Source organism: Lithobates pipiens, unplaced genomic scaffold (genome assembly GCF_037356315.1).
Source record: "Lithobates pipiens isolate NorthernLeopardFrog02 unplaced genomic scaffold, aLitPip1_a1.2 Scaffold_8, whole genome shotgun sequence".
Classification (NCBI taxonomy): Eukaryota; Metazoa; Chordata; class Amphibia; order Anura; family Ranidae; genus Lithobates; species Lithobates pipiens.
In genome coordinates, this window is record NW_027507903.1 from 121,352,071 (window position 1) to 121,374,786 (window position 22,716).

Below are 22,716 nucleotides of genomic sequence, written 5' to 3' on the forward strand. Positions count from 1 at the left end.
TATACCAAATATAAGCATTGCTCCTGAGTATCACAAAGGAAAACTAGTCCCTAGAGGTAGGAGGTAGGGTCACTTATTGGCGAGAAGATTAAAGAAGAGAATAAAACATAGGAAAGGCTGAACATGGCTGAGCAGTGTGCAGCATTGGCATGGAATGTAATATGCCTAGGGACAGCAGTTAAACGGACTCAAGTATTTGATGTTACACGTAAGGCCCAGGCCAAAATAATATACAGGAAAAACATATGATAAAAGAGCATTCCCATCAGTTAATAAAACCATGGGTTCAGTGGTTAGACCATGCGTACCATACAACTTATTTTAGAAAGTTACCTTAATGGTACACCAGACGGTATCCTGGGAATGTATGCAGGTAAAAAAAAGACCCAGAGGGGAGATATATATTTGTATACGCTAGACTTAATGCATTACGATTTGTGATTATAAGACTGTATAAATCAACCTCCGGCTAATATGAAAATTACAGTATCTCTGAGCAACCGCTATTGTGTAATGTGTGCCCATTCATATGTTATATCTGATTAATATTAAAAAAATCATATTTTTAACAAAAGCAACACATTCTGCCCTAGATTTTTTTTTTTTTTATTTTTTTTATTTCAGCTCTCAAACTGAAAGAATGACTGTTAGATTACTGGCAGGTTTGGTTTGAGTAGACAATGGGTAGATAGCATTGTTATATTCAACTGACAGTTTTCAACAGTCCATTGTTTCTACAGCTACAGTAAACAGGTATGTTTTCTGTTTGATAACTATGGTAAACAGCCTGACACATAAAAGGGGGATTCAGGCATATGCTAGGACACAACATCATCATGCTGTAACATCAGGACACACATCATGTTACTGTAAGATCAGAAGAAGCCACTCATGATAGAAGAACAGAACCTGGTCTCCAAGAAGAATCATTGCCAATGGAGATCACAAACATACCATAACAGAAGATAAGTAACTTTTAAATGTATTTGTAGTTTCAGACCATAGGCTAGGCATTTTGCTTGTTATAGATATCTGTCAGTCTTGTATTGTGTTCCTAATATTGTAATAGATTTGTATGCACAGCATCTTTGTATAGTAAAAGCACGTTTACACACTGCAGAAGTCTCAGCTTCCTTGTTATACCACAGAGTAACCTTGCTAGATAGACGCAAGCAAAACACCCCCTTTTTTTCAGTATAGGGGTTCCCCTTTAAATCCATACCAGGTGACGGGGCTAGCAAAGTGTCAATCTCGCTGATGGAGGTGGCAACATTGACTTCCTTCGATAGTTCTGGCTACCTTGAGCCATGTTCAAAATGAACGAACTTTACTCCATGTGTGTGCAAGTCCATTAATTTCAAAAGTCCAGCAGACTCCCGCCATAGTCCGGCAGATTGTCCGCCGGACCTACTCCGGCGGAAAAGTCCCGTCACGTTTGGGCAAGTCCGCTCATTCGGAAAGTCTGGCGGACTGCCGCTGAAAAGTCCGGCGGGTTGTCCGCCGGACTAAGTCCGCCGGATAGTCTGATCGGGTGTACGCAGCATAAGATATCTAGATTTCCCCTTATAGGAGTACTTAGATCACAGGGCCCTAAGGAACTGATATCTATATTATATGCACATCTAATCCATGCTAAAAATAGGCAGTAGCCCATTGAGAGTAAGACAGACATAAATGGCAGATGATTATTCCGAATATGACAGATGAAAAGTGGGAGAACATATGCTCTATACATCTGATGGTCTCACCAGCGGCTAATAATAGATTCATTCAATTATATATGACGCATCAGATATATCTTAGCCCAAGTAGACTATTTGGAATGAGGTGTAGGGCTACATCGAACTGCCTGCAATACAAAAATGGAATACGAAAATATCATAAGATATGAGACATATGGAATAATACACATGCAACTGTGGATAGGAATGAAAGATAAGTGGATAAATAAATGACTGGCAGCAGCCAAAGGAATAAGTAAGCTTGGGATATGAGATTATATATATATATATATATATATTTATTTATTTTTAATTTTTTTTTTAAATGCATATAGATGTTGTTAAATTTATATCTTTTTGAAATAAAATAAAGAGTATTAAAGTTGATCAAGGTAATATCCAATTGCCTGTGGGGGATCAGAAAAGACAATTATTTTTCCCCCTGTTGGAACAAATTGGATCATGCTTTGTTGGGGTTTTTTGCCTTCCACCGGATCAACTGATTGTATAGATAAAGGTTTTCTATGTGTGTGTCTGTGTGTGTGTGTTTTTTTTCTATGTCATTTGAACTGGACGGATTTTGTACTGAGGTAAAAGAGAGAGAGAGAGAGCTGACGGGAGACAGAGGAGAGGAGATTGCTTAAAAGAGGGGGAGATACCAAGGCTCAAAAAGTCCTTTGCTGGGACACAGTGACACGTAACAGTGAGGAGAGGAGGTGTGCGGGGGGAAGAAACTCAGGTGCCAGAGTGAAGAGAGACACACACTGACACAAGGGACTGTGTGCCCCAACAGAGGAGGAGGGATATTCTGAAGCCCGGAAAAAGAAAGTCTGTGAGGAGAATAAGGAGAGTGTGGTGAGGTGACAGGTATGAGGAAAACTGCTGTGACAGAGAGACTCTGACAGCATCAGAGGGGGAGAAAGCCAAGCTTTACCAGAGACTGACAGCAGAGTGTTGCCTGGAGACGGAGGAGTGAGGACGCCTGAGGGGAGCCAGGAGCAGAGACAGCCATATGGTCCACTACTCTTTAGTCCAGGCACCCTCAGCAGCCCAGCACCACTCAGCTCAGCAGACGACCCATGCCTTTCAAGGATCGAGATACCCATCCAGGTATCGGGTTGGCTGCTGCCTGTTTACCTTGTGAGTTTCGCTACCAGTCATCTCGATTGGCCATCAGCAAGAGATCCAGTGCCTTACAACATCACTAGGAGCATCAGGAGCCTGAACCAGCACCTGGGACTATTGGTGAGCGGGTATAAACCCAACATCCTCCTTGACACCATACTGCATGTCCCTTTTTAGTGTCACAGGAAGGCTGCCATCTCTAGTAGTTTGCCCATTTAAATCTCTACCTAACGGAACATTCTAGAGGATGACTGCTCCATGCAAGGTTGTTTTAAACCTTCTCTTAAAACAAGGGCCCCACCGTTTGCTAGCAGAAGACATTAGTATTCTTCACCTCAGGACCTGCAACATTACAGAACTGTGCTTACTGTACTTGTGTAACCCTTTTCTTTTCATTGTGTGTTTACCTCTGAAATGTGTTTGTGGCCCAGAAAGAGCTGAAAAGTTGACAAGTCTTCTCTCCCCCCTCTCAGCGCCTGTGTTAAGGGCATATAGATTAGTTCCCTTTCTATACCTGCAGTTGCTAAATATTGAAGGTTGTCTTTTCTAATATATTAGCTATTTGTAGCAAGGTTTAACAGTGTTGTAAGTTTCCATATGCTTTAAACAGTGCTAATATATTCAATTTGTTTATCACTACCAGGTGTGTGCCTGTTTTTGGTGATAATCCACAGCCAAGATAACGGTATTTACCATATATGTCCTTAAATGTGTTTGCAGTATTTTTTTTTTCAAATATAATTTTTATTCAACTCCGGAGAGGTCGAAGCCCCCCTCTACACGTAGTAAAACATACATACAGAGCTATGGTTACAGAGATCAGTATGGCATCAAAAATAACAGGACAGTAAACAGGTCATGGGGTAATAATTGAACATACAACCTGTCACTGCTCATGTAAAAATTAACAGCAGCCAACTTCAAAGCTCAGTCAGATAATACTGAAACAGGGGTCGACCCCTGCGCCCCCCTCTCTCAGTGAGAGGGGGGACACCCAGAGCCACCAAAAAAAAAAAAAAAAGGAGGGGGGGCGAGGGGGGGACAGAGGACAAGAAGAAGTGGGGTGAAGAAGAGGGGTAGGGAAAGAGGAAGGGGGAGATGAAAGGGTAGAGAAGGGAGAGTAAGAAAAGCCAGGATGTGGAAGGGTCAGGTCGCCAGCAGGCGTTGACCTTCAGCTGAGAATATGAACATGCACCAGATATCCCAGGTCTTTTAAAAACCTCTTGTTTATGTTGTGCCGTGAGAATTAAATCCTCCAACTTCCGTACTTCTTTCACCTTACGCAGCCACATTCGGGGGGGGGGGGAATGATGTTTCCAGTAGGGCTGAAACAACTAATCGTCAACTAATTGATTATGAAATTAATCGATTACTATTTTCATAATCGATTAATTGGCCAATAATATAATAGGGTTTACAAAAAAAAAAAAAAATGAGCCCTTTATAATACAAAAAGAGCAAATAACCGCTACTGTAAATATTACTTTCACAGTTCTAAAGTTAAAAAAAATGAACCCCTTCCAGTAGTGATTATCTGCTTTTTTTTTCTATAAAGGGCTCATTTTAGTCTTTTTAACCCCATTATGTTACTAAATGTCTTAGACCTGGTTCACATCTATATGTTTATTGGTGCTTTTTGCAGAAACGCACTACAGTTCATTTAAATGATTTCCTATGGGACACGTTCAAATCTGTGCTTTTTTTCAGCCGTTGCGTATTTGGAAAGGGTCAGGGACTTTTAAACGCAAAAGGTGCTTCTTTGGTTCAATATAGTTCAATGGAGAAGCTGCAGAAAAACATGTAATGCGTTTTTGAAGCAATTTGTGTTTTTTAATCTGGCCAAAAAAAATGCAAATGCAAATTGCAGCAAAATCACGTGCGCAGAAATGCACAGCAAAAAAACACACAGCAAAAAGCACTGCAGAAACAGATCAAAAGCAAACTGCATAGGTGTGTGCCAAGCCTTATGCTGGCCACACCAATCAAATTTCAGATGAGAATAGTCAGCCGAAAAATCTTTGTACATTCGCTTAATGAAAGAATGTTTGAAATTTTCACTTGTTTTTAAAACAAATGTAATTTCTGAATGAAAACTACATACACTGTCTGAAAATTCCTTTGACCAAGAAGTTTTCTTTTATTTCCATATTTTCCCATCACTGTGGTTGAAAATGAACATCAATTTGACCCACTTTTTTTTTTTTAAGGTTATTAACTGATTAATCGAAACAATAACAATTTAAGGTTATTAACCGATTAATCGACTAATCGAAACAATAATCGGCCAACAATTATGAAAATAATCGTTAGTTGCAGCCCTAGTTTCCAGTAGAGAGGAATGCATACTTTAGCCGCATTGAGGAGGTGGCAGACAAGTGATCTCCTATATTTTTGGACGGGGGTCGGAGAGTGATGAAGTAGAAAAAAGGCCTCCTCATCCGGGACCTCATTCTGTAAATTTCTGAGTAATGCGGCGGACTTCATCCCAAAACCCCCGCAGTCTAGGGCATGACCAGAAAACATGGAGTAGGGTACCCTCCTCCTCACTGCAGTGCCAACACTGGTCCGAGGATGAAGGGAAGCACTTGCTCAATCGGGAAGGGGTCAGGTACCAAAGGGTAAGGACCTTAAAGTTGTTTTCCTGAATTTTGGTACAGGGGGAGGACTTAAGGGCCAGGGTGATAATGCGCTGTGACTGTGTGACAGAGAAAGTGCAGTTAAGTTCCCTTTCCCATTTGGACAAGCAGGGTAAACGTGGCGGGTCCCGTGGTGTGGATAACAAAGCGTAAGTCTGAGAGAGGACATGCGCTAACGGATCTGTGCTTGAGCATAGGGTCTGAAATGGGGTTAATTGTTGCATAAAGTCCCGGGGGCCTCTGTGGTAGAGAATGAAGGAAATGATGCAGTTGTAGGGCCTTCCAGAAAGGGAGTCGATATACCTGTCGATTCTGAAAGTTCGGAGATTGAAGGCCAAGGACCATTGGTCATGAATTTGGCCGCATGATCGTGGCCAGAATCTCTAAGGGGTGCGTACTCATCATGGTGTAGACCCGGTTCGAACCTCGGGTGGCCCAGGATTGGAAGTAAGAGGGATATATTTGACAGAAGAGACTTTTGAGTGGCGGCGCGGTGACTATGTTTCAGTGTCGTTCCTATCAAGGGGTGTGTCTTCAAGGCTGTCAGAAGGTCCTTATAGCACCATAGTGCTCCGGACAAGAGTATGCGGACTTGGGATTGTTCTACATGGATCCAGAGTTTGGAAGCCCTCTTTCGTCTCCAGTCAAGTATCCGTCCGAGATGGGAAGCCAGATAATAGCAACGTATGTCAGGAAGTGCGAGACCCCCCACTGCTTGGGAAGTGTTAGTTGTGAATGGCGCAGTCTAGGTTTCTTATTTGCCCAGACAAATTTGGTTAAGAGAGCTTGTACCTGTTTAAAAAAGAGAGGAGGTATATGTATGGGCAAGGCTTGGATGAGATAGATAAATTTGGGTAGGATGGTCATTTTAAGGAGGTTGCACCTCCCGAACCAAGAGTGGGGACCTCCGTGCCATTTCTCAAGGAGCAATCGGGTAGTGGTCAGTAGGGGTGGGAAGTTCGAACGTCCGGGAAATGTCAGCTGGAATTTTTGTGCCTAGATATGCTAGGGCTGTGTCGGTCCATTTGAGGCTAAAACTGGCAGATAAAGTCAGATAAAGTTCCCATAGCCTCTGATTTAGTGAAATTAATTTTCAAATTAATTTTCAGGTGAGAGATCGCCCCATATTGCCTAAACTCTTTGCGAAGATTCGTCAGGGAGAATAGGAGGTCGTCCGCGTACGCAGAGATTTTACAGTGTGAGTTGCCAACTTGGAGCCCTGAAATATCTGGGTTAAGCCTAATGGTACAAAAGAACGGCTCAAGGGACAGAGCGAAGAGCATAGGGGATAAAGGGCAGCTCTGTCTCGTCCCGTTCCTAATAGGAAAGGGAGTCGAGAGGACTCCATTTTCCTTGACTTGAGCAGAGGGGGCCGAGTAGATGTTGGTGATCCATCTCATAATTTTTTCACCTAAACCTATGTGTCTAAGGACAGAAAACATGTAGTTCCAGTTGACCCTGTCAAATGCCTTCTCAGCATCAGTATTGACTAAGAGGCGGGCATTTGCTACGTGGAGTAAATTCAAGACCTTTATAGTGTTGCTTCTTTATTGGGTATGAACCCTACCTGATCTAGATGTACGAGGGACTGGAGATGGTGCGCTAGTCTAGAGGCAATTATTTTAGAGAACAGTTTCAGATCTAGATTCAGCAGGGAGATCGGTCTGTAGCTGCCGCATTGGCTTGGGTCCTTCCCCTCTTTAGGGATCAGTGAAATATGGGCTCTCAAGGCGTCCCTCGGGAAGTCGTTTCCTGCTCCTAGTGCATTAAAAAAAGACACCAGGCGTGGACCCAAGATTGGGAATAGTGCCTTATAATATTGGGCGGTGAAGCCATCTGGACCTGGGGCCCTATCCGCTTTCATGGCATTCACTGCTACTTGCAGTTCCTCTAAAGTGATCGGTTCCTCCAGTAAAACCTAAGCTTCCGGAGGGAGCGAAGGGAGCTGGGAGTCTGTGATATAGTTATATATCTGCGATTGATTGCAGGTGGAATTCGGTAGATTGTAGAGACCTGAGTAAAAATCACAGAAGGCCGTGGCAATTTGCTGTGGGGTGGAGACCTGCTGGCCCCGTGTGCCCACCACATGGGGGATATAGGACGCCGTTTTAATAGCCTTGACCGACTTGGCTAACGTCTTTCCGCATTTGTCCCCCGTTTCGTATGACAGCCGACGAGAGAACTGTACAGCCACTTTTGCCTTGTACTGAAGAGCTTCAGTGATTTGTGTGCGAAGAGTGAACAATTCAACCTCTAAGGGTTGCATGGGTGTATGTTTATGTTTAGATTCTACAGAGCCCAGCTGGGTGAGTAAGAGAGCTATGTGTGCATTTCTTTTCTTTTTGATGGCGGCTCCATGTTTGATGAGAATACCCCGGATAACTGTTTTGTGGGCTTGCCAAAGTATCCCGGGGTCGCAGTCCTGCGTGGCATTCTCTTGAAAATACAGGCTAAGTTCTTTGGTAACATCCACGAGAACCTCAGGGACTTGTAAGAGACTTTCATTTAACCGCCAAAATAGGGATCTGGGCGAGGGGTGGTCGCTAAGAGTGTTAGTTAAGTAGATAGGAGCATGATCTGACCAGGTGATCTGACCCAAAGAGGTAGAGGAGACCAAGTGCAGTTGATCGTGTGGAATTAGGAAGAGGTCTATCCTGGAATAGACCTTATGGGGGGAGGAGTAAAAGGTGTAGTCCCTTTCACCGGGGTGTTGCCATATGTCGATCAGTTGGGTGTCTTGTAAGGTTTGTGCTACATGTTTCCTGCAGGCCAGTGACGTGGAGGAGAGTCCTGAGGAACGTATCTGATGCGGGGAACAAAGGAACATTAAAGTCGCCCCCTAGATTTCACTGGCCCGTCTTTACATCCATCAGTTTGGTGAGAGTGTTTCTGATGAAACTGTCCTGATGGTCATTGAGGGGCATAGAGCGTGGCTAGTGTGAGTTGCACCTCCCCAATTTGTCCCGTTAGGAAAAGAAATCGCCCTGCCGGGTCAGCTATAACCGCTTGGCACTGCCAGGGTAATCTGCTAGAGATCAGGATGGACACTCCCTTGGATTTAGAGAGGGGGTTAGTTGAGTGATATACCCTCGAGTAGTGTCTATTCTGGAGTAGGGGGAGTTTGTCATTTCTAAAGTGTGTCTCTTGGATAAAGGCTATGTTCGCATGAGATTTCTTAAGGTCATGGAGAAGCATACGTCTCTTCTCGGGGGTATTCCAACCCTTGGCATTTAAGGAAACCACCGTGATGGAGGCAACCACCATGTCTTAGAAGGGGGGGTGAGTAAAAGCGGTTGGGGTATCCCAGGGGGGTAGTCAGGAAGATAGTTGCAGAGGGGAGGAAAAAGAAAAAGATAAGGTGAAGGGGGAGGGTGGCGTCAGGGGGGTGGGAGGGCAAAAGTCTCCCACCACTCCGATACCTCAGGGAGAAGGTAGGAGTTAGCTAGTGTGAAGACCTAGTCTTCAATAGTGCACAAACCCAGATCACCGGGAGTTCACAATGGCCTAAGTGGGGTGAAGGCAGACAGGGGACCAGTGGCGAGCCCCCGGGTCTTCCACCCACCTTGGCACAATCAAGAAAAAATACTAGATACTAATCATAAACATAAAATATAATAAGTAACAAGCAGGTATGGCAACATATCCAACAGACAATATTATTAGATCAGCAATTGAAATCCGGGGCCCAACTTTGGGTACGGACACCAAACTGCAGTACAACCTTGCAAAGTATATTAAAATAGAAACCTGGCACTTGCCGCTGAAAACAAATGACTCAATATAAAAATAAAAATAAAGGGGGGGGGAGGGGGGGGGGACACCCCTGACCTCCTATCTACCCCTATCGAGGTGGGAACAGATAAGGCCTTTCCTGGCTGGCCTGATGGGACCCTCTAAACAGCAGTCCCCCCTACTCAAAAGGGAAAATTCACAATTGAGCCGCGAGGACCCCCCTGCCGAAGAACCGCCCCACCCCCGTTCGAGCATACCTCGGTGGCTTGGTAGACGGCTTGGTGGGAGGACAGAGCGGTAAAAGTGGGAGAGGGTGTGCCCTACTGGACAATATCCACCAGTGCTGGGTAGGGGGGCAGGAGAGGACAAATAAATCTGCCATGGAGCCAGCCCACCCCCTCCCCCACCCAGAGCAGGCCAGCTCCAGCAACAAGGCGGGCACCAAGAGCGGGGAGGTAAGACAGCAGCCGACCCCCGCAGATCATGATTAACTCAAGGCTCCCCTCTCTGCATAGGTCTTCCTCACACCCCAGAACCAGCACCACAATGTCTCCCCATGTCCACCTCATGAGGGAGGAAGTATGGACGTCCTGCATGGTTCCCACATATCCCTGACAGCCCTCCCGATGAAACCCCTCCCCGGCAGTACTGTTCAAGAGTCTCCAATAAACAGGCGCTCCAAAGAAGATGCAACAGAGTCTTCACCCCGCTAGGTAATAGAGCGCTGCCGGGGGTAAATCTACAGAGACCATAGAGGAGTACCTGTTCGTGTGGGGAGGTGTCCTCATCATCAAGACGGTGAGTAGCAGTGCCGACTGACATACCAGAGAGGGACCATGGCGGCCTCGATGAGTTCCAGATGTCGCAGGATTCTTAGCCGAAGGAGGGGAGGTAGTCGCGTCCACGCAGCAAGGGGGCGGAGCTGAGGCAGTCAGGAAGAAGGGACCAGATGAGTGATCCGCAGCTCTGTCTTCAGCACACAGGAGTGCCAGACCAAGCAAGTGTCACTGCGGGGGAGCCGCTTCTCAGTGATGCAGAGAGGTCCGTTCTGTCAGTGTCAACTGATGGAGGCCCGTAGGTGGCAAGACCCAAAGCCTGAACACTGGGCGTATCGGGGCGGAAGTTCTGATAAGGCACGTAAGAGTAAAAATAAAATAAAAAAAAAAGGGAGAAAGGGGGGAGAACAAGTGAGCCGTATGTAGTAAGAAAAGTGAAGGCAGTGCCATAGAGACATCAGGTAAGTCAGGCAACATCACCTATACCTCTCGGTCTCCGTCCTGGGAGATGGATCGTGGTCGGCGGCCTTCCCTCTGCCTTCTCTGCTGCTGCGGTGTGGTCATCCCCAGGGTGGCCGGGGCGGCCTTGCACTCACGGGAGATAGGCTAGCCAATTGGGGACATCGATAGGTTACGTGTCCAGGAAAGTGAACAACACTGGAAGGGCCTCCGGGGAACGCAGCAGGAAGGATCGTTGATTCCTGGTAAAGGTGACAGAAAGAGGAAAGCCCCAGCAGTAGGTAGCATTGCAGCGTCTGGCCAGATCCAGGAGAGGCTTGAGAAGGGCACGGCGGTGCAGGGTCGGTCTGGAAACATCAGGGAGGATCTTCACCCCGGCCCCGTCAAAATCCACAGTACCCGTTTCCCACGACCTACGGGCAATAGTCTCTTTATGGGTGTAGTGGTGCAGGCGACAGAGGACACCTCTCGGCCAGACCGGATCGGGCGATCTAGGGCCCAAGGCCCTATGCACCCTGTCTACTTCAATTCGCTCCGGTAACTGTTCGCCCGCGACCTGCCGGAAAATTGCCGTGACTGTGGCCAGGAGATCCGTGGAGCCGGTGGCCTCCAGAATGCCGCGGAGCCGCAAGTTGTTCCGGCGGCTCCGGTCCTCCATGTGAAGTTGGAGTGAGCACCGTGCTGGGACTCTAGCGCTGAGACTCTCTGTTCCAGGGCAGCCACCGACAGTGAGGCTGCCCAGGGAGTGTACCTCTTGGCAGACAGCCGTGAACTCTTTCCTGTGGGCGGCCTCTACTCTCCCCACGATAGCTTCAATGTCCGCCTTCGTCGGGAGAGCCTGCAGGATGGCCTTCAGCTCCGGATCTGTGCGGTAGAGCAGCGGCAGGTGAGGAGATATCCCCGAGGTCCGTCGATGGTGCTGCCGGGGAATTTGGGTAAAAAAATCAGGCTTTGGCTCCCTCTGGGGCAGCCGGGAGGTTGTCCAGTGTCGGGACCAGGGAGAACAAGCCACGCGGCACCGCCATCTTGGGTCCCGACTCCCGAGGTGCCCGGGCCCGAGTGGCTAAAAAGTCTCTGTAGCTCCCCAGGAGCCGGAGTGCTGTTGGTGAGGTTTATCCTATGTCTGTTCCGCTGGCTTGCCCGCTTCTCAGAAGATAGCATTCTAGTTGAATTGGTATAATAACGCCAAGTTGGGTGCAAGGTGGCCAGGAGCTCAGAGCAAACACCTCTTCACTCGGCCATGTCCAGACCACGCCCCTCCAGTAATTTTATTTAATTGTGTGTCAGAGGGGCTAAGGTCATTCTTGTATTTGAGGCGGAGATCAGAGAATTCAAATTCGTCAAGCGGCTCCTACGTGGGTGGCGCTACATAAGGAAAAAGGTCATCCAACAATTCCAAATTATACTTTATTGCCAGTTCACACTGACATCGCATGTAATTTGCAACTCACTGCTGTGCGGATCACATGCGATGTCTGTGCGATGCAAATTCAGCCATACAGATTGTATGGCTGAATTCACATTGCATTCAGACCAAAATAGCGCAGGACCCTTTTTTTTGTTCGCACCAGAATCTGATCACACCGATTTCTGTCCAAATTCACAGTTCACACTGCGATTTGCAAACCGATGCTGCTACATGAACAATATCAAAATCAAAACAATCACAGTGGAAATAAACCAGCCATAAAGTGCTGAGTGCTAGAGGTAGCAATGTGCACGTGATAAAATCCAAAGTAGATAAATAAACAACAGTCTTGAAAGTGTGTTGGAGGGGCAGTGAAGCCAAGTGCTGGATTCCCTCTACAACTTAGTGCAGATATAATGTATAAAGTGACTTAGTCCTCTTCTGTGCAAAAAAAGTTGTGCAAAACCGCAATGTGCAAAGTGAACTGTCCTCTTCTGTGCAACACACTTCTGTGTAAAGTGGCCTCTTACATTACGGCTGTAAGGTAACAGTGTATATGTATAACAATGGGGGTCGTGGGTATTCACAGTAATGACTTCTTGTGAGTGAACATCTAGGGGATCTTCTTTGTCCTGATGAGACGCTCTCAGTATGGTGATGTATCTCTGCTCCCTTGGAGCCAGTAACGGCAATGGCGTCCCTCTCCCAGGTTAATATATGTACAGTATGCAGGAAAGAGAGGGACATCATTGCCGTTACTGTCTCCAAGGGGGCATATATACATCACCATACTGAGAGCGTCTCATTAGGACAAAGAAGGTTTTTTGGAGGAGAGAGAATTGTTTATTTTTTTGTCATTTTTAATAATGTTTGGAGTGAAAACTAGCAATCTTTAATGTTTTCTTTTAAACATATGTAATAAAGTATTTTTTACATACTCTTTGGTTTTGTTTTTGCTGTCTAAAATTTGTATGCTTCTTTAGTTACATTTTTCTCTCTTCTCTGCAAGCTCTAGCAGTCAGAATTAATGAGCCTCTAGCTCATTCTTTTAGTCTAACTCCACAGCATTCTCAGGGTTGCTATAGAAACATGTCACTTGCCTGATGAAATCACTAGCCAGTTTATTAGGCTAAGATGCATTGAGGTGGATATTTACTGGACTAACTGCTTATATTGTTTTGTTTGCTCTTTGCTATGCACTTTGGTAACAAGGAAGATGGTAGAAGGCACAAGAAACACTTCAACTCTCCAGATGAGATCAGATTGTCCAACCAGTGTGATTACAACCAATAGGAATGAGTGTATATGAAAATCTGAAAGCCATCAAAAAAAAAAATTGTGACTATATGCGATATAAAGTACCAAATACGTTCTTTCAACAAAAAAAATAAAAAATAAAACGTAACCATGTAACGTAAAAGGTCCATTTTATAAATGAATTAGCCAATCAGTGGAACAATCCATTTGGGGTCAGTACCCTTTAGTAAACAAGCATATATAGGCAGCATAATACAGCCATTTTAAAGAGCAGTACATAGAATAGGAATATGTTCTTATAGTAGACTATGGCCATTAGGAATGGCACAGTGCAGCTTCTCAGAGGTGAACAGCCATCTGTAGTCAGGGTGTACATCAGGGGTGCCCAACCTTTTGAAGAGCAAGGGCCACTTAAGCAGCTTGGTAACCAGTCGCGGGCCACAATGAGCGGAGTGGGCGGATGGCAGGTCTGTGTACACTCCGCATATGCAGAGCAGACCTGGACATAGCCCACTCTACTCTATGGGCCCTCCAATCTACCCATATGGAAGGGGACAGATCCCTTTCTGTTTTTTTTCTTTTTAGCGGATCGGATTGAAGGTATGCAGGTGTAAACGGACACAAGTCTGTTTACATTTGCTGCTACATAGAGGTGAATGGAGGGTCTGATTGGGTCGGACCGATCATGTTAAAGGGGCCTGAGGCTGCTTTCACACTGATGTGCTGTGGTCTACCCAGAGCAGTGCACCTGTGGCTTTTCTGTGGGTTAGCTGCACTTTGCCATAGAATTCTATTATATCCTGCAGGTGTTGTGCACTTTCTGGAAGCGCACCAAACCCGTAGCTAATAACAGAGGTCTATGGCTCAGTGCAGTTTGAAAGCAGCCTGGTAACCACTGCAGAACAATTATGCCCATACATACACTGTGATTATAGTATTAAACATACCTTTAATAACAGTTTTTAATTCAGGTATCGTCACCTGTTGCTGTTCCAGGCAGAGTGCATTTGGTATCACTCCGCCTGTGACAGGAGGTGGCGCTATACAGGAAGCATCATCTTATGGGGCTCTGTTATGCAACCGATTGCTTCCTCTACCGCTGGCTTCATTCACAACACGAAGCTCTGGGATGCCAGGTCAGGAACCCGTGATTTGGGCTTGCCAACCAGCCATCCCAGAGCAGGAGGTCGCGGGCCACATCAGAGGGCTCTGCGGGCCACATGTGACCCCCGGGCCACTGGTTGGGCACCCCTGGTGTACATCATTGATGTCTTATATTAAATAACAGCTGAAGTACAAGCACAATTATTTACATGCACAGGAGGCATAACACAGTTCCTGTATATAATACATCATAGATTACTAATAAGTTTTTTATATAAGGAACTTTTTTTGTACTTTTTAATAATTTAAGAATTGACACCACCAGTGCTTTCTCAGTAAATATGGTTCAGTCGGAGGTGATAAACTAATAACCTCACCTTTAAGAAACCTTTGGCAGCCTGTCGACAGAGTTTATAATACTCCAAAAAGCTTACATGCTCCCAGACACCATTCTTTTTACTTGAAAGGGCATTCAAATCACCGTATTTATCAACACACTCCATAAACGTCTGGTGCACAGTCACTGGAGGCTGTGGACAGGACAGGTCAATTCGCAGCTCAACTGACCCATCAGCAACAGTTGTCCACAATTTCTCTGTAAAGACAAAGAACATATTTATTATTATTAATAATAATAATAATAATAATAATAATTAGTATAATATCTGTTTATAAAGATTGTGTAACTTATTTGGCTTTGTACCTATAATACAATGACTTTACACCCCTGTGTACAATGTATAACAATATCTATGGGGGCAGCCATGTTTGCTAAGTCAATATGCAAATGCTGCTTTTTAATACAACAATGCTGTATCTCACTTAAAGTGGAGTTCCACCCCCCAAAAAAATGTCATTTATGTGCATAAAAAATAAAAGAAAAAATTTGAGAATTTTTTTTTATTCACCTCTAAATGCCTCTTGCTAGGGGGTCCCTCGTAGTTTGCCTCCTTCAGCGCTTGGGCTCTTGACGTCACTTCCCTCGGCACAAGAATGGAGATCAACTCTGCCCCCTCCCTCTTGTCAGTCACCTGGGACACGTCACAGATCCCAGATGATTGCACGGCCAATCACGGCGCGCCACTCGCGCATGCGCAGTGGGTGCCCGGCTGTGAAGCCACAGCCAGGCACCCATATTTACAATGCTGGAGGGAGAGACAAGCGTGGCTTCAATCCCCCGTGTGACGGACTGGGGTTTATATGGTCACAAAACAGACACCCAAAAGCAAAGTACATATTCATTTTTTTTTTTATATTTCTAAACATGGCCCTTCTATTCTATTAATAACCAGTAGATGGCAGAGAAGGTACACAAACAGAGTCTATATAAGGCCACATACCATGTGACTGGAAATTAAACTACTTCCAGCCTTAAAGTCAGTGGTCATATCTCATGCTGTTTGTGTGATTCTTTGCAGGTATGTACTCTAAATTGTTCCTAATCTGTATTAACCTGTGATAGAAAGATTCCTAAACATCTTGAGCAGATGCAGAAAAAGTCTCAGCAGATTTTATGCTATAGTTTTGCTGTAATTAGAAGTTTAGAACAGCATGTGTCAGAAACAAGTGAAAAGTGCATAAGAACATGAAAATACTGCATTAGTCAGAACAAATGTCTATGATAAACACTAAACCTTTCTAAATAGGTATATTTAAACCTGATTTATTGGAAATGGCATAGATTTATAGAAGCACATGTTTTCTGTTATTTAATATAGAAAAAAACCTATTGTATGTAAAGCTTATGTATTGCATCATACAGACATGCAATGTGCACCATCTAGTGGTTAAAAAAGAGTACTACCATGAAAATATTTGTATTAAAGCAATGCATTGCCAGTATGATTATTGCACACTTAAAGTGTACCAGAGAGATAAAGATAATTATCTATAACACTGAATAACAGGGATATATATGTTATTAAATTTAGTAATGTTCATTGTTGTAACTACGTTTTAAAATACTTTAGTTAAAATCTGTATTATATATATTGTTAATGTTTATAAACATGTGACTATAAACATGTAAAAGATGTATTGTTATGTAAAAATTAAACTACTTCCAGCCATAAAGTCAGTGGTCATATCTCATGCTGTTTGTGTGATTCTTTGCAGTCCACGCCAAGCTGATCACCTTATCTCATCGCGTCTACAATCATCGGCTCTCTTAATTCACATTTTGAGGCCGGTAACACCCGCATCGCTGGACCCTGGGACAGTTAAGTGTCTGATTATTAAATGTCAGCAGTTGCAGTATTTGTACCTGCTGACTTTTCTTCTTTTTTTTTTTCGGCAGAACTCTGCTTTAAGAGGTGTCATATACTAAGAATAATAAAGGGACTAAGCAATGCGGACATGTTCCATACCAATTTTATATTAAGTTCACTTTCGCCCTGCGATTACCAGCAGACATTAGTGGCTGTAAGAGGTATCTTGGCCAGTTCCCTTATTTTTCTATCACTTCCCTTAAAGTGGATGTAAACCCACTCTCACAAATTACTTCCATGGTGCTGATCTATAAGGATATACATGCCTCCTGAATGTATCCTTACCTGTCAAATATCTCCCCTTTAGCTGTTTGGAGCACTGCAATACTCCGAATTCTATGGGTGGGTCTGTTGTCCAGGGCTCAGTGGGTGGAGTTGTGATGTCAGTAGACTCCCTGCCCACCTCTACACTCCCCTTGGCCAGGCATTGATATTTCTTACACTGAACTTCTGCTGGTCTCGTGGATTATGCCCCATGATCACTAACATCCAATCAAAACCCAGGAAAGTCACCACATGACTTCAGCATACCAAATCATGCTGAGGTTTGGAACAGCCAATCCTGGGAGAGCTGGAGAAGAAAGGAGGGGGGATGTGAAGTACACAGAATGCCTCTCTCACACTCATGCATGAGATAAGAAAATCACCAGCCACAGCAAGGGGGAAGCATGGACACCTATTTCTCTATGTGTCTGTTTTTATCTTACTGAAGAAAGATAAGAGGATTGCTCAGAGCTGGATTAAGTCTTTGTGGCAAAACTGGGCACAGATGAAATGATATTCTCTGCTGAGGATATGAGTCTTACTTAAAAAAAAAAAATGTTGGGTTTGCATCCACTTTAAGAGTCCATTCACACTTTTGTGCGGCTTAAAAATCATGCAATTTCCATTGCAACTTTACCCTGCAACTTAATGTGACTTTGGATGAGCGTGAGAGGTTTCTCATTCATAAAAAAAATTAAAATATGAAAAAAATAAGCCTAATTTGCACATTATGCACAGCAGAGGGGCAGGAGACAACATCATATTGAGAGTGAATATTAGTAAAGATCGTCATTCTTTCATTATTCATTTCTTTGTATTTTTTTTTTAGTTTATTTTTTTTACTTTATTCTGTATTCATTTTCAAAATAAGTTGAGGTATATGGAACTGTGCAGACGCAATGATCTGTCATAGCATGGTGGATAATTGTCTGGGAGCACTGGGTCTAAATACCCCTCAAAACTAACTGTATAGAGTTTGTATGTTCTCCCTGTGTTGGTTGAGTGGGCCTATTCTTGATACTCCGCTTCCTCCCATAATCCTTACATTCACAAGTAGCTTCAGTGACTTCTTTCCAAACTGCTCCTAGTATGCTCATAAATGTGCTACAGATATTATATTGCAAACTCCTTTGGTGAACAAAGACTAATGTGAATGGATTTATTAACTCTGTAATATACTGCATTGTATGTAAGCAAAAATTATGAAAATAAATGATAGAAGTAAGAACATAAAAATGGTCTTTCAGGGTATATAATATAAATCTTAAAGTCTTATTCGCTGTCTTGTCCAGCTATCTACAACTTCTAGAGGTAAGATGTTTGTTCTCCCACTGTTTAGTCTACTATCCTGTCAACAAAATGTTGGTTTCTAGTAACCAAAATTCTTCTGAAATGAGCCAAAAGCACATTAAAAAACATTAAGTGTAAAAGCACTACAATAAAAACCGTCCTGCATGGTTTTTACCTTTAGATTTAACATTGTGGACTGCGGGTGGTGGTTCAGAAATAGTGGGAATGTCCATGGACTTTAAACTCGGTTGATAATTTCCACTGTAAAAGCAATTACTTATCTGAAAAAGGAAAGCAACAAACAAACAAAAAAAAAAGTTTTATCATTTCTTTCCACAATTACTCCAGGAACATTAGTTAAAATATGTTCCCCTTTGGGCTGGTGCAAAACCAAAATAGAAACAAATAATACAGTAGACACACACAAAGGTTATCTATAAAGTTGAAAGCAGCAGATGCACAATATTGTAGGGTGAGTACTCCTGCGCTAAAAGGAATTTGTGATATATACAAAATAGTGGGTGCTGCATCCACCGTATGGACCAAACTCGTGTCCAAATTTGTGTAATTTGTGGAGGGAGGGGGGTGGTGTTGCGCTCCTTCTAATATATTTTTCTCTTGTGGTGTGTTACCATGATATTGCCAAAATATTAGTTATATGCCCGACAATTGGTGATAAGGTGCATAGGTGCAAAATCAATAAATAATCTTAAATTATTTAACAAGTGTGTTAAAAAAGCATAATAGTTTTAAAACAACAGAAGACAAAGTAAACAATATCTGAGTGATATCAGCAAAAACAAAATTGTAACTAAACGTGGCTATATCACTGTGCAATATATATAAAACATAAGTGAATGGTTCATAAAGTGACTGGTATACAAACGAATATAGCAAAAAAAATGTGATTCAAAATATATAAATAGCGTATACACAAATATTTTCAATCATCTAACTAGACAGAAATTCAGTGCGGTATTGGATTTTTTGATCCTTAATCCAATGTGCAAATATTGGTGCAAACGTGCAAAGTGTTTCACTGGAACACTGTGTATAGCTGTCTTGGCATTAAAGTGACACTGTGCCTTTAAGTGCAAAAAATAGGATAAATCTTCAGTGTCACTGACACCCGTGGTAGAAATAAATGATTACCTCACTGCTGTAAGGTAAACAGCGTATAGCAGAGTAATCTTTAAGAGGAGGGGGGGGGGGTCCCTTCAACTCGGTCTTTTCCTGGGCGTTCGTTCACTTTTAAGTGGAGCCAGGGGGATGGGGGGGAGCAGAGGTAGGGGTGATCATTTTCTTCCTTTCTTTCACTGGGTGCCTCAGATCATAGCATTCTCAATGTGCATTTAAAAAAGATAAAACAGGCCCACCATGGTGTAGTATTTTAAATGAAAGTAAAACTTTTATTTGCATATGTTTAAAAACTCACATTTCTGTGGGGTTATACTGACGTTGTAAAAACGAGCACCGAGCTCGTGTCTCAATGTCTGAGCGTCTGTTCCGGTGTCTGGTTAGCCTCGGATCCTACGCGTTACATCACGGCACGTGACTTCGACTGACTCCCAGTCGAAGTCACGTGCCGTGACGTAACGCGTAGGATCCGAGGCTAACCAGACACCGGAACAGACGCTCAGACATTGAGACACGAGCTCGGCGCTCGTGTTTTACAAACGGAGGTTGCCCACCGCCGCAAGCACCAGAGGTAGGCAACCTATGAGAGGTGGAGATCTATCAGAACAACATGAGAGATTATAGATCACTGGGGTTCAGCACCTTTTAAAAAAAAAAAAAAGAGAGATTTACTGGCAAGGCCTGACTAAATAGTAAGAAAAACTATCTTAAAACAAATGTCACTGTAAGAATATTAATTTAGCCTACCCTAATTGGATAGTGTCAGTCAGTAGAACAGTGGACAGTGTCAGTAAGACAGTGGACGGTGTGTGAACAGTATCAGTGGAGCAGAGGTTGGTGTCAGTAGGGCAGCAGATGGTGTTAGTAGAGCAGTGGACTGTGTCAGTGGGGCAGTGAACGGTAACAGCAGAGCAGTGGTCGGTGTAAAGAGGGCAGAGGTTGGTGTCAGTAGGGCAGAAGTTGGTGTCAGTAGGGCAGTGGATGTATTAGTAGAGAAGTGGACAGTGTCAGCAGGGCAGAGGTAGGTATCAGTAGAACAGTGGATGGTGTCAGTAGGGCAGTGAATACTGTCAGTAAGGCAAAGATTGGTTTCAGTAGGGCAGTGGACAGTATCAGTCAGTAGGGCAGTGGGCGGAGTCAGTATTTTGTATTTTATTTTTGTATTTCTTTATTGTTGTTTTGAGCTAACATAGAAAGCAGCCCATGATCATCATAATATAAGTTGCTATAAGCAACTACCTTAACCACTTCCTGCCTGGCCTATAGTAGATTGACAGCCACGTGGTGGTTCTGTTATCCTGACTGGGTATCATATGATGTTCAGCAGGATAACAACCTGGCGATCACAAGTACGGCATGTCAGTCTGGCACGCCGTATCTCCGATCGTGGTAAGAAGCCTCTGACAGAGGCTTCTTAGCACATGATCAGCAGTGACCAATCACAGCTGATCATCGTGTGAACCAGGAAATGCCGGTAAATGGCATTCCTCGGTTCGTGCTGACAGGGAGAGCCGATCGGCGGCTCTCCCTGTCAGGGGGAGTCTGTGCTGATAATCAGCACATTGATTATCAGCACAGCCCCCATCAAATGTGCCAATCAACTGCCAATCAGTGCCCAATAGCTGCCAGTCAGCGACCCTCAAAGTCTCCTAGTGCCCACCACAGTGCCAATCAGTGCCCAGCAGTAACACCTGTCAGTATCTCATCATCAGTGCCATCTATTACTGTCCATCAGTGCCACCTATCAGTGCTACATATCAGTGCTCATCAATGCTGCATATCAGTGCCCAATCAATTCTACATATCAGTGCCTTTTCATCATTGCCCTTCAGTGCCACCTCATCAGTGCCCGTCACTGGAGGAGAAAACTAAATTTTATGACAGAAACTAAGAAAAATCTTTTTTTTTCAAAACATTTCAGTCTTTTTTAGGTTTGTTTTAGCAAAAAATAAAAACCCCAGAGGTGATAAAATACCACCAAAAGTAAGCTCTATTTGTGGGAAGTAAATTATAAAAATGTAGCTTGGGTACAGTGTTGCATGACCGCGCAATTGTCATTCAAAGTTCGACAGCGCTGAAAGCTGAAAGTTGTCCTGAGCAGGAAGGGGCAAAAGTGCCCGGCATTGAAGTGGTTAATGACACCAATATTATCGCAATTATTTATTCACCATTAAAAGTCCCTATAATAGTACTTACAGTTTGCAAATCTATCTTCCAAATGTTCTTCGGTCAACAAATGTTGGATCTGAAATAAAAGAGCAGACAACTGATTAAATATCCAGGTCACTTATCAGGCATCTGTGTGTTTTGGCAATTAAGAATGGATGTCCTGCGAATTCCACAACAATGACAGAGGGGCCTGAAAAAGGAGAATGAACTGTTGAGGAATATTAAATTGGGAAACCAGTAGCAGTTGATTTTATCATTATTCAGAATATTTAATAGCTAAAGAAGTTATAATGAAGGTTAGTACTAACAACAATTACACATATATATGGGATATAGACTCACGTGCAAGATGGAAGAGCAAACATGGGAGTGTAGTTAATACTGACATATATTTAGCATTGTATAGGTATCCCTTTTCAGAATTTGCAGTATAACAATAAAAACGTATATAAAATAAGTATTACTTCCAATAAATTTAGCTTTTAAACTGCTTATTGTAATATTACTCTTACAAATCCTCAGCTAAGATATTTTTGTACCAAAAGCCATTTTTACCTGTAATAAAATCGGAGGTCTTCACTGTAATTCTTTAGGCTTGTAGATCATTCTTCTGCAGCTACTGATCATTTGTATTTCTTGAAGTATGAGCCAGTTTAGTGAACAGGTGTCAGTACATGGGGAAGCGGCGGATGTGTAAAATACGTTTCAATTCCTTTAGACTTCTTTTTCTCTCCCTGTTTTGGACATGTGAGGAATTTCAATGAGTTGTTAGGCTCTTTTTGATGCAAATCCGACCTTTCTCTCCGAATTGGCCAATCAGTGACATTTCCCAAGTTGTGGAAATCTGTGCCTCTTTGTGAGCGATTGTACGGAAGGATAAAAGAGACACAGTGGAATTAGGATGAGATTTAGTGCACCGAACAAGAAAAGCTTTGTGTGACTTCGAGGCTTACAGTTTTTCCCCAGTTCAGTTTTCACTGAATTGCTGCTACAGTTCCAACATATAAATGTATCCATTAATAAAAATGGATGAAATGCATTCAATTTAGGGATTGGAATTTATTTTTATGATTTAATTGTTTTTTTGTTTTGTGTATGGCTGTTTATCAAATGAGAAAACGTGTGGGACCTTGTTGGATAAGCTGGATCACTCGCCTGTATGTGCTTAAAGAGGAACTGCGAGAAAAGAAAAAATCCCCTGCGTGGTGGACTTTTAAGGCACAAGCTAAATCAAAGAGGTTTCAATGACATATGAAATAGTTTCCCGCAAAGCAGACTATAGCCAATGCGTGGAAAACAGATGTGGTGAATATTGCAGAAATCAAACGTAGAATTAATCAATCTTTCATCCATGCTAAAATGGACGCTATA

General features: G+C 43.4%; 1 protein-coding gene across 3 annotated transcripts in view; it reads right to left on the reverse strand.

The window, feature by feature from the left end:
* The window catches only part of ACSBG1 (acyl-CoA synthetase bubblegum family member 1), a 119,276-nt gene extending 97,174 nt beyond the window's left edge, over positions 1 to 22,102 (reverse strand). Inside the window, exons 1-4 of one of the 3 annotated variants that reach the window (XM_077474251.1) lie at positions 21,901 to 22,102; positions 21,373 to 21,421; positions 18,215 to 18,320; positions 14,596 to 14,813 (exon numbers count right to left, since the gene is read on the reverse strand). In XM_077474251.1, coding sequence (XP_077330377.1) covers positions 14,596 to 14,813; positions 18,215 to 18,272 — 276 coding nt within the window. In that variant the 5' untranslated portion in view covers positions 18,273 to 18,320; positions 21,373 to 21,421; positions 21,901 to 22,102. Of the gene's footprint in view, positions 1 to 9,976; positions 10,082 to 14,595; positions 14,814 to 18,214; positions 18,321 to 21,372; positions 21,422 to 21,900 lie in introns of those variants that run through there. The other 2 variants (XM_077474249.1, XM_077474250.1) reach the window with 2 other exon arrangements.
* Positions 22,103 to 22,716: the final 614 nt, after the last annotated feature.